Raw genomic sequence first — 12,353 nt, 5'->3', positions numbered from 1 at the left:
TGTCCATCACTTCTGCATCCCTAATTCAAGTCACAGTTAATATCTTGCATGTAGTGTATCTTTTTATCTATTGACCACTCACACAATGTGTTCCTAATTTGTTCTCCACACAGCAGAGTGTGATTTATTGAAATTGCAAATCAAAATGTCAGTTTCCTACCTAGTTTTAATATCTTCTTATTGTTTTAAGCTAAAATCCTAAGTCATCAGCATGGCCCTGAATATTGTGTTGCCTACCTAATTTTCCAGACACCCACGACCAAGCCCCCTTTTACTCACTATTGTTCTGTGACTCTGCTGAATGAGTACCTTGTATGGAGCTGTCCTACTCATGTTTTGTTTTCCTGGGATGATTTTTATCTAATTCCTATTCATCTTTCAAGCCTTACTTTCCATATCATTTTTTCATAATTCTGATTTTCTTCTTATTTACTGGTATTGAATTAATTGTAATTACAGTAAACATCCTATTTGATTTTTTTAAAATGAAAATATGCTCAACTTTATAGAACTTTTTTAAAGTCACAAACTCATTGAAACTATAATAGTATGAAATTCTTAATAATCTGACAATGATTTGAAACAATGATTGACAAAATATTGTATTTGAAGCAAAACTGAGACATCCAGGCATTTGTTTCTCTTGCATTTACTTCTTTGGTTTTTTTTTTGTTTGTTTTTTTTTTTTTTTACAGATTTTATCTTCTATGTGTTAAAGGGGGAAAATACAGTACTTGACTTTCAATGTCTGTCCTGTTTTCTTCAATATGTTGTCCTCTGATTCCAACCATTTTGATGCAACTAATAGAATTTCACATTTTATATAACTGAATCATAATCAATTTTAATGTGTATTTTAATCATTATACATTTTTGAGAAAGGGAAATCTTATTTTCATCTCATTTACCACTCAATATTAGCAATTACAGTAGAGTGTTAGCTCTGTTTAGCACTTAATGAATATTAACTCAATATTTATGACAACTTTTGGGAATCTGTGAGTATATTTAATGTAGACTTCAAATTAAAATTGTTTTCAATAATAACCTGTGGATATGAGGACAGACTTGTAAGCAAGCGAGTACCAGGATGTGTCTCAGCTTACTTGGTCTGTGACAGGGGCAGCAGGAACAAGGTTTCGGTGCATGTCTGGAGACTCGAGATCACCTCCTTTGGTTTTGGCGAAAGCTTGAGACCCTTCTCCTGTTTCAACAGCACCTTAAGACTCCTGCTGACCCATGCAGTTTGCAAAAGCCCCTACTCACTCTGTGTATTTCCCTTCCCATCAACCTCTTTTGGTAATTTGGGTACTTTCCAGTGTCTTGCTCACCTCCTCCTTTTGCCTACCCTGGCCCATACCCATCTTGTGGTAAACTTGTGATAGTCTTAATGAACAAGTCCGGAATGTGGGCGGGTTATTAACAGTACTTACCAGAGAAGATGTGAGGACAAAGTACTCTGTTGTTAGTGGGAGTGCAGACTATTGCAGCCACCAAGTCAGTATGGCGAGTACTGAGACAACTAATCATTAATCTACCATATGATTCAGTTTTTCCAATTCTCCGAATATATCCAGATGAGTGAAATCTGCATATGAGAAAGCAACCTGCATCCTTATATTTATTACAGTACAATCCATGGTATCGGAGACATGGCAACAACCCAAATGCCTGTTAAAAGAAGAATGGAAAAAGAATACCACAAAGCCATTAAAAATAATGAAATTCTGGCATGGCGCAATGGCTCAGCAGCCAATTACTTGCCTTATTTGCACCAGGATCCCATACAGGCAATGATTCCTTTCTCAGCTACTTCACTTCTTATCCAGCTACCTGCTTGTGGCCCTGGAAAGCAGTAGAGAAAGGCTCAAAGCCTTGGGACTCTGCACACTTGTGGGCAGCCTGGAAGAAGGTCCTGGCTCCTGGCTTCAGATCAGCTAAGCTGCTTCCGTTGAGGTCATTGAACTACTTAGGGAGTGAACTAGCTGATGAAAGATATTTCTTCCTGTCTCTCTTTTCTGTAAATCTGCTTTTCCAACAAAAATAAATAAATAAATCTTAAAAAAAATGAAATTCAGACATTTGCAACACAATGATCCCAAATGGAGATGCTCAATGAAATAATATATAACAGGTATTTTTTTATTAACAACAATTACTAATTGAATGGAATCCTTCATCTATCTTGTATGTTCTGCTTTTGCTTCATTCTGAGAAAAAAACATATTTGGAAAGGAATGACTTGCATTTGGGGTGACCTGGAGGAGGCTCCTGGCTTTGCATTGGCTCAGTTCTGGCCATTGCAGACATTTGGAGAGTGAACTAATGGACAGAGATCTTTGTCTCTCTGTCTCCTCTCTGTAGGTCTGCCTTGCCAATAAAAATTAAAATATATTTTTAGATTGATTTATTTTTATTGGCAAGGTAGACCTACACAGAGAAGGAGACACAGAGAGGAAGATCTTCCATCCACTGGTTCATTCTCCAAGTGGCTGCATTGGCTGGACCCCAGCCAGTCTGAAGCCAGGAGCCAGGACCTTCTTCTGGGTCTCACACATGGGTGCAGGGTTCCATGGCCTTGGGCCATCCTCTGCTGCTTTCATGGGCCACAAGCAGGAAGCTGGAAGGGAAGCAGAGCAGCTGGGATATGAACTGCGCCCATATGTGATACTAATGCATGGAAGGTGAGGACTTTAGCCATTAGGCTGCTGTGCCAGGCCCAAAATAAAATAAATCTTTAAGTAAAAAAAACCAGCTATTTTATATTTCATCCTCTCCCCTTTTTCCTGTTCTGTGCTGTACACAAATTAGGTAGTTTTATTTCAGAATAATTATTTTCTTGTGTAGATTCATCTATATCTTAATTCCTATTTGCATTTCCTACTTGTAGCCAGTAACTCAAGTAAAATTTCTCTCTTCTTTTTTTTTTAGATTTATTTTATTTTTATTACAAAGTCAGTTATACAGAGAGGAGGAGAGATAGAGAGGAAGTGGAGCTGCTGGGATTAGAACTGGTGACCATATTGGATCCTGGCACGTTCAAGGCGAGGTCCTTAGCCGCTAGGCCACACTGCCAGGCCCTCTCTCTTCTTTAATCACTTCTTTCTTCACCCTGTTCCTCCTGTTTTTATGTCTTTATCTCCCCTTTTTATTCCTGTTTGTTTAGGAATAAAATGCTAATATTAGAAACAGCATGAAATTACAGACCAAGATATGAATTATAATGCTATGATTTTATTAGTGATTTGTCATTAAGTACATTGTCTTACTGTCAAATTCTTGAATAGGGATGGATATATGAATATTGTTGTGATAATTAAGTAAGACAACATTTCTTAGATGACTGTGTATATCACTGTTTATGCTTAACTGTAACATACTTTCCTTTTGCCTTTATTCCATTCTTAAACCTTTTTTTAAATGAATGCTCTGAGATAATGCCTCCTAATATATCTTCTTGAAGCATGAAAAAGGAAAAACACAAATTGTACTAATCTCCAAAATCTTTGAAAGTACTCAGAATATTTTTTCAGATCATTAAGAAGCTTTCTTTACTGCCTGTTTTAATTTAATCATTTTCTCTACATGCTGTGTCTCAGGGCACAGTGGGCAGCTACTTATGTCTGTTTACTTGAGTTAATTAATTAGTAATACAATAGGATTAAAAATTTTTTCTTACAATGTTTTTATGTGAGTAAATTTTCATTTTCTAGCCCATGAACTAAATCATCATTTATAATTCCCCCACCTCACTGTGGGAGAATGAGTTTCCTAAATCTTTACTTTAAAAGCATCTATTCCATGGAGTATTATTCAGCTATTAAAAAGAATGAAATTATTCTATTTACAACCAGGTGGTCCCAACTAGAGACCATTATGCTCGGTGAAATGAGTCAATCACAGAAGAACAAATACTTTATATTCTCTCTTAAACAAGGAAACCAACATGGAAAATGTAACTCCAGGATTCCAATTCATACTGTTTTTTAAATTGTTTGTTTGCTTTTTTGGCTGTATCCCATGTGTTTCGATGTTTTTTATTTCAGTTTGATTCACTCCAAATAATCTCTTTTCTCTAGTCGAATTCATCACAGGCTCATGAATTATATGAGGGCATCATTTTTCCCAAGAGACTTATGTGTTTCGTTTTTGTCACTCATGTGTTGATTACTCAGTGGCGCTTTTTTTTCATGGTACTGTAGTTTGTTGTTGATGTTGTTGTGACTGTTCTAACTCATAGCACTTGTTGACCTTGTTTCATGGCTTCTCACTTATGGTAATGTATAGTGATAGAGTACTGTTTCTATCATATACAGACATGGTGGTATAATGGAACATGCATTCCTGCATCCAGACGAAAGATGGAATCCCAATGAAACTCTTGGACATGTGTAGACAATGGGATGCTGGACTGTCACACTGTCTGTACCAATAATGTTGGAGTACACATAAATAAGAGACTGATAGAATTATGATTCCTATGAAGGACTGCACTATTGTAACAAAATGGGAAAAATCTGACGGGGGATGGGAGTTTGGGGGTGGAATCCTAGCCTACACAAAATTGTACCACACAATTCAAAATTCAAAATAAAAATATATACATATAAAAACAATCAAAAAAGTGAATGTTAATATTATACTAATGAGTTAGAGACATCAGAATATCAGTGTCAGTTTTTAGGTATTGTGAAAAATCTTGATACTTGTAAGATTCAAAATAATAAACTATTTTAGAGTTTTCTGATATTATTGAAAAGAATTGTTAACAAATTTCTGGTATTTTTACATAGGTTACAGAAGTATGCATATTCCATAAGAGATTTGAAACTGAAAGGTAAGTTTAGTGACAAACTATTGAACAGCTTTTTCAGATATAGAAAAATGAGTCCATTACTGATCAAAGATTGGTATTAACAAGTGATATGTTTCTATTATAGATATGTTAATACATGGTGTTGCTTATCATCATGCTGGTATGGAGCTGTCAGATAGAAAAGTAGTTGAAGAAGTTTTTACTACTGGAGATCTACCAGTTCTTTGTAAGAAAAATATATTTATTGTGGATATTATAAAATGTTTTTTAAAAGATTTATTTATTTTTATTGGAAAAATCAGATTTACAGAGAGGATGAGAGACAGAGAAAGATCTTCCATCTGCTGCTTGACACCCCAAGTAGCCGCAACGTCCAGAGCTGAGCTGATCTGAAGCCAGCAATCAAGAGTTTCTTCTGGGTCTCCCACACGGGAGCAGAATCCCAAGGCTTTGAGGTGTCCTTTACTGCATTCCCAGACCACAAGCAGGGAGCTGGATGGAAAGAGGGGCAACTGGGACATTAACCAACACCCATATGGGATCCTGGATGTGCAATGCGAGAACATTAGCCAGTAGGCTACCATACTGGGCCCGATATTATAAAATATTGTTAAGCTTTACTTATTTTTATTTGAAAGGTGAATTTTACAGAGAGAGAGACAGAGCTATCCCCTAGCTTACTCCCCAAACAGTAGCAAAGGCCAGAGCTGAGCCACTCTGAAGCCAGGAGTCTGGAGCTTCTTCAAGTTTTCCCTTGTTTGTGCAGGGGCTCAAGGATTTGAGCCATTATCTACTACTTTCCCAGTCCATTAACATGGAGCCAAATTGGAAGTGGAGCAGCTGGGAAATGAACCAGTGCCATAATAGCACCACTCCAGTTCTTGGATAGTATAAAATATTTTGAAAAAATATTGACAGAAAACAGAAAAAGCTCAATGATTAACCTGTTTTTGCTTTTCTCCCAGAAATCTAAAATGGCTTAATTTCCCGTTCATGTGTATGCCATTTTAAATACTGTCAGTATTTAGCTCTATATCATGTTCTTTATGATAATACAATTTGAAAAGTAAAAATTAAGTTTTTGTGGTTTTCAGACATGTTATTGTTTTAGGTCATAATGTTCTATTTTTCTTCTCTAACTTTCTTAATATTTATGAATTTCTGTTGCATTTATAGGAATGTGGTTTTTTGTGCAGAAATGTCTTTATAAAACAAAGATATATGACCTGATATTAATATTCCTTAATGCAGTTACTACCAGTACTTTAGCTATGGGAGTAAATTTGCCTGCTCACCTAGTTGTTATAAAATCAACAATGCATTATGCTGGAGGAATGTTTGAGGAATACAGTGAAACAGATATTCTGCAGATGATTGGTAGAGCTGGTCGACCTCAAGTAAGTCACTGTAGCTTAATTTAAAGTTGTAGTAAAAACATAAAAAATGTATTTTTGAAATTTATATTTCATAGTTAGAGGAGGTTAAAAGTGAAGTAAATGAAAAGTCTGTCTTCTTGTCTTACTCCTCTACCCATGAATTCTTGGTTGGTAAGGATTAGGTTTGTGAATGGGTATATTATTAAAGGTCTTTTTGGTTTTGTTTGTTGTTTTACTTTTTAAAAAAATTCTCAATAAAATTTCTTGGCATTTTGAATAGACAATCTTCCATTGTGTAGACGTATTATGCGCATCACAGGAAATGTAGCTTCTTCGAATACTAGCAACTAAAGGACCATAGCTGTCCCTGGGGAATTGTGACAATCAGAAGTCAGCATATTCATTGTAAATTTCAAAACATGCTTCTCTGACAAATTATTGAATAAGCAGGTCTTTCATAAAGATGTTAAGGGAAGTGGGTCTCAGGACGGGGCGTCTCATGCCTGGATCCCGGACAGCCGCCATGTGTACATGGTGAGCTGTTCCCTGGGCATGCTGGGTTCCGGGGCCGCTTCCTTCGGGGTGAGTAGACCGGGGGAGGGGGAGGGGGGGTTCTCCGGGACTGGGTAGGTCCGGGACCCACCCACCGCCTTCATTGGGTGGTGAATGGGATTTGGGAGGGGCGCGACCTTGGGCCTGGGAATTTAAACCTCCAGCAGCCTCCCGGCAGCTGGTGGGTCTCAGGACAGGGCGTCTCATGCCTGGATCCCGGACAGCCGCCATGTGCACATGGTGAGCTGTTCCCCGGGCCTGCCAGTGCGCCATTTGGTGCCAGGCTCTGCCTGCTGGCCACCCGGCCGGGGAGCTCTGGGGATTTGGTTCTTTGAGTCGCTGCTTAATTAGCTCCAGGTTGAACCCATTGTGCTTCTTGGACCTGAAACAGGCAGTAACTCTTCCTTTGTAAAACTTGTAATCACTAATAATGCTGAGCACCAAATACCAGTCCATGCAGAAGCTATGGCTTGGGGCTTGTCCTGCAAAAGTAGCTCCAACAGCTGGCTAATGTGTCAACTGGCAATGGAACAGAGTAGATCAGGCACGACTGAGCAAACCTTAGTCCACAAGTAAAACTAGAAACCAGGAGGGAACAGAGGTCATGCCGAGCTAGGCTCTTGTATCTACTGGTCTGTGGGAGCCAGGGACGCTAAGCCATAGTGTCTAAGGCAGAGTTCGGGACAGGGGAGGGGCTGTGCCAAGCTGAGTCAGAGCATCCACTGGCAGGCGAGTGATTTATGGCTGGGAACAGACCCGGTTGGGGAGCAAAGGGGACAACCCTAGCTGGGCTGAGGTTCCCACAAAGAGGCGCGTGGCCTGGAATGGGGGCTGCATTCTGATCTGGAAACAGTTGTAGTCTCCTTTGGCACAAGTGTGGACTGGGATTGGATGCACCGAACCGGGCCGGACCCCAACACCCCCTGGTGTCCTGGAGGACCAGGGTAGATGTGGGATGGACTAGGCAAGGTCTCAAACCCCTACTGAACCATGTGTGAGCCATATGTGGATATGGACAAACCATGGCTGGGCTGGAGCATCCAACAGCAAGAACCAGATTGGGTGGAAGGCCAGTCAGGAAAAGCCACAGTTCCTGCTATGACAAGAGGTGGACTGAGTAGGGTTGGCTCATGGACCCACTGGTAAGCATGAAACCTGGCATTGGGAGAGGTTCTGATGGAGGAGCCTGGGCAACTCCTCTGGCAGGACACAGACCCAGCAGGTAAGCGCAAGAAACATGATAGGAAACAGCCCAGAACAGGCCATGGAAAGTTTCCCACTGGCATACAATTGGCAGACGTGGGGGCAAGACCAGGCTGAATCTGTCCACGTCATCCACTGGCAAATCCAGGCACCAGTGTGGGTCGACCCAGGTTCGGTCGCAACAAAGACTAGTGCACAATATGGAATGCCGAGGTAAGGTTGCCTGTACCGGAAGGGACCGCAGTGCCCAACCAGCCTGAGATTAAGAAAGGAAGTGGGCAGAGCTGGCAGGGGAATAAAGGAGGGTTCCTTTGCAGGACAGCTACTTCCTCAGGAGAGCATGAGCTGGGATGGGGGCAGACCAGACTAGGCAGAGCTACCACACCTGTGCGCCTCATGTGGACTAGATCAGGGAAAAGCCGGGCTGGGCGGATTATTCCTACTGGTGCAAACAAAATTAAAGTGGGCGAGGGTTGTTTGGGCTTAGACACAGCATCAGCTGGAATCTGGGAGTGGGAGAGGCCTGGGAGGGAAATAGTGGGCTCCTCCCTCTTGGGTTACCACTTCCACAGGAGGACATAAAACTAAGATAGTGGCTTGGGTGGAATGGGGTATGGGACAGACTGGATCACTGCCAAACTTACTGGCAAACCAGGGTAGGGGGTGGGCCTGGTAGGGGTTATTGTGGGTCGCTCCAACTAGCTGGAGCTCCCACTGGTTTATGTGAGGGCCAAGTATGTGCTGGGCAGAACCAGGCTGGACTGCAACACCCATTGGTTCCAGTGGAAGTCGGGAGTGAAAACAGAACCAACCCAGCAATTGCAACCACCAGCTGATCAGGGCAATGGACGGTGCCAGGCCCTGTACTTGTTAGCACATACAAGAATTTCTTTGGAGATCTTCCTAATCTAAGTGCTGGACTCAGAACCCTAATGAAGAAAAGAGAGAAGACAGAACAGGTCAACCAACCATCTCAGCTATGATGGACTATGTCAATCAGTGGATTTTTCAAAGCCCTCGTAGTGCTTGGAGTGGCAAGATTGACAGCAATTCATAACTGTTGCAATATCAAAACCACTTGAGCAAGAACCTCGGAGCATGCCCTACATCCGGGACCTGGGGAGGGTGGGAAATTGGGTGGGCCTTCTCCCTTAGTACCCGCCCTTAAACATGAAGGTAACAATATGGAAAACATACTAGTCTTATCCACTTTCCTGTAGCTCTTGAACCTTCTTACCCTAATTAACTATGTAAAGAATGTCAAAATAAAAATTTATTTAAAAACAAACAAAAAAAGATGTTAAGGGAACATTGACAAGGAATGTATTTTTAAAGTGTGTCAGAATGTTATTATATGAATCTATAGTTTTAGGAATAAAGCTGATATATCAGCTATACCAAATCTTGCAAATTTCATCCAGTTTAACAAGGTTTGTTTGGGTTTTTTTTTGAATTTTATTTTATTTTACTTTTTATTATTATCATTATATGATATAGTTCCAAAGGCCCTGGGATTTCCCTTATCCCCTTCTCAATTCCCTCCCCCCTCACTGAGTTCCTCCATGGCATTACTACAGTATAGTTCTTAATACACAGTCATATGTCCATTATTGCGGGCTTGGACCATGGCAGAGTCCAGCAACCTATTGTCAAGATATACTAAACAGTTTCATTGGAAGTCCATCTTTGTCTGGAAGTAGAGATGCGTACTGCATGGTATCCTCACATCTGGATATGATAGTCTCCATTACACAGTTACTGTACATCCTCCTTAAATGAAAAGCCACAAAACATAATTGCTGGAGACCAGCTCCAGCTGAATGAGAGCTTGCAAAGAATGCGTGGATCGGCGAGATGATAAGAAGAGATAAGACACGAACCACTATGGCTTGATGCTCATAATGGACAACTCAGAAAAGTTGCCTTCTTTATTCATACACAAATCATCACAAGCTTTTGCACAACATCCAGTTGTTTCATTTTTCATTACATCATGGTTATGAAAATGCAAGAAGCAATCTTAAAAAATATTTTTCTATTTCAAAGAAAACATTCTTAACAAACCATTACTCATTGAAACCTGCAATCACCTGGCTGAAGCCAGGAACTCCACGGTTGGCAGCACATGCAGTTACATAGTGACAAGTAGTTTACTTATACCAAAAATCAGTTTTTACTAAACACAAACTAATATTGGTTAAAATATTAAGAATAAAGAATTAAAGTTCATAAATGAAAGGATTTTATAAAAGCATATAACATAGATTCTTTGCTAAATCTTATAATCAAATCATGCATTAATTACTGTCACCTTCACCTAGTGCTGATTTAGTTGTTTTTCATTCTTTTGTTAAAGGGCAGTGAAAGGTATCAAGGCAATTCAGCTAATCTACAAACAGAGGGCCTTTACAAGAAACTTTCTTTCATCTATATAAACTGTTTTCTTTCCCTAAATATAAGTGGCAGTATAAGGTTGAGATTTTAAGCCAATTTGAGGGGGTTTTGTTTTGTTTCCTTTTAGAAGATGCCCCATATATTTTGCTTTCTTGTGGTAAGAAACTAAAATGCGTCATATCATGTGTTGTAACAGTTCGAGGTGTATGGTAAACAAACTCTTTGTACCTCCATGATTGCCATCTGTAGTAAGATATTATCAAGCCATTTCTTAAGGAAAACATTACTTATACTAGGGCAAACTCTAGGACAAAAGTGGGCACAGAATAGGATGTTTGGAAACATAGTGGGCTCAATTGTACTATTGTATACTTTTAGCTGTGTGTCATAGCCTTACTGTTACTAAAGGTCTTTTTATCATAACATGATTGATCAATTTGAGGTGTCATACCAGCTACAGGAATCACTTCACATTAGTAGAAAAACAACAACACCCTCAGAAGAATTCTATGAAACATCAGAGAGGTGATTGAGTTCCATACAATGGGTGAGGCAGCAATGAGGTGACCAGAGACATTCTGCTGGGCCTTGCCATGCAGCCAGAAACTCCTCGTAGCCTTGCTAACCGAGGAGCGGTGTTCATCACACACCCATGCCATCCGACCCAACTGCACGGCTCCCCACACATAATCAACAACAGCAGGATAAAACAAATTAACAACACCATGAAGTTAAATAATGTTCTACTGAAGGACTAATGTGTCAATGAAGAAATGAAAATCAAGAATCTTCTTGAAGAAAATGATGTTACTGTATGATCTATGAATCATTGAAGAATTTAATCAGAAGAAAGTGATTTGAAGAGATGAAACTAACAACCAACATAAAAAATCCATGAGATACAGTTTCCACTGATCTTTGTTGGTAAAATGTGTCTCCTGTGGGCAACAAATAGATGGGTTTTGTTTTTGATCCAATCTACTAATTCATGAGGTTTGATTGATGAGTTTAAGCCATTTACATTCAGGGTTAATACAAATAGGTGATAATTTGGTTCTGTCATTGTAGCAATGGGTTGTTCATTGATTTAGTTTTCTGTTGTTTTTTTACTGGGATGCATTATAATATGTACATTGAACCCATGGTGATTTTATAAGATTTAGTTTTTAAAATTAAATTTTCAGTTAACATCAAATACAAAAGCATTTCCTGGAACTTTTTACCTATTATTTAAAGAAAAGGGACTATTTGTTATAATGAAAGTCTTGTATTTTTTAGTGGGACTAGTACCAAAATATCAAAATATGCTCTTGTTTACCAGATTTTTCTGTATTTTTTTTCCAGTTTGATACTACAGCAACTGCAGTTATTATGACTCGATTAAGTACAAGAGACAAGTATATTGAAATGTTAGCTTGTAGTAACACTGTAGAAAGCAGGTAATGCATAAAAAAAAAAGATAATGCTAATATAATCTACTTTTTTTCATGTCTGTCTTAGAAGGAAGTGTCAGGATTTCCTAAGATTATTTTCTGGAATTTTTTCAACAGTTTAACTAGCAAGTTTGTGTCCTTTTAGGGAATGTAATACTTTTTGAAAAGACAACAGAGTAGTTTTATTTACTGGTGTTGACTGTGGGAGTTGGTATCCTTGTATAAAAGACCTAATTTGTGATAAGGTTTTACTAATTATTATATGATGTGCTAGGCATGAAATTAGGTAAATTTGAAATTACTAGTTCTGAGGAAAAATATAATTTTTATCCTTTCATATCTTTAAAATGTGTTTAATAGTAAGAGAGAGGGTTTTAGTAGACGTTTTAATGTATTTTCTCTTAGGGAGAGTAGGATATAATTTACTTTCCACCCTTTTCTCAAGCAGTAATCTGACTTCTGGGCCACTGAAGTAAAGATAAATGTCAGATTTTAAAAAAAGTTGAATTGAATTTTTAGGTTTTCTTTTATTTTTTGAAAATTATTATAATTCACAGATACATATTATTAAAACTAATA

The 12,353-nt window shown here is 38.9% G+C and overlaps 1 protein-coding gene across 1 annotated transcript in view; it reads left to right on the top strand.

The window, feature by feature from the left end:
* The window catches only part of HFM1 (helicase for meiosis 1), a 117,998-nt gene that overhangs the window by 24,755 nt on the left and 80,890 nt on the right, over nucleotides 1-12,353 (top strand). The window contains 4 exon segments of the mRNA XM_040999009.1: nucleotides 4,794-4,837; nucleotides 4,941-5,042; nucleotides 6,068-6,213; nucleotides 11,686-11,780. Coding sequence (XP_040854943.1) covers nucleotides 4,794-4,837; nucleotides 4,941-5,042; nucleotides 6,068-6,213; nucleotides 11,686-11,780 — 387 coding nt within the window.

The sequence above is a fragment of the Ochotona curzoniae genome, unplaced genomic scaffold (assembly GCF_017591425.1).
Source record: "Ochotona curzoniae isolate NIBS_2020 unplaced genomic scaffold, NIBS_Ocur_1.0 scaffold_1037, whole genome shotgun sequence".
NCBI classification, from domain to species: domain Eukaryota; kingdom Metazoa; phylum Chordata; class Mammalia; order Lagomorpha; family Ochotonidae; genus Ochotona; species Ochotona curzoniae.
This window is presented reverse-complemented; position numbering and strand designations above follow the sequence as displayed.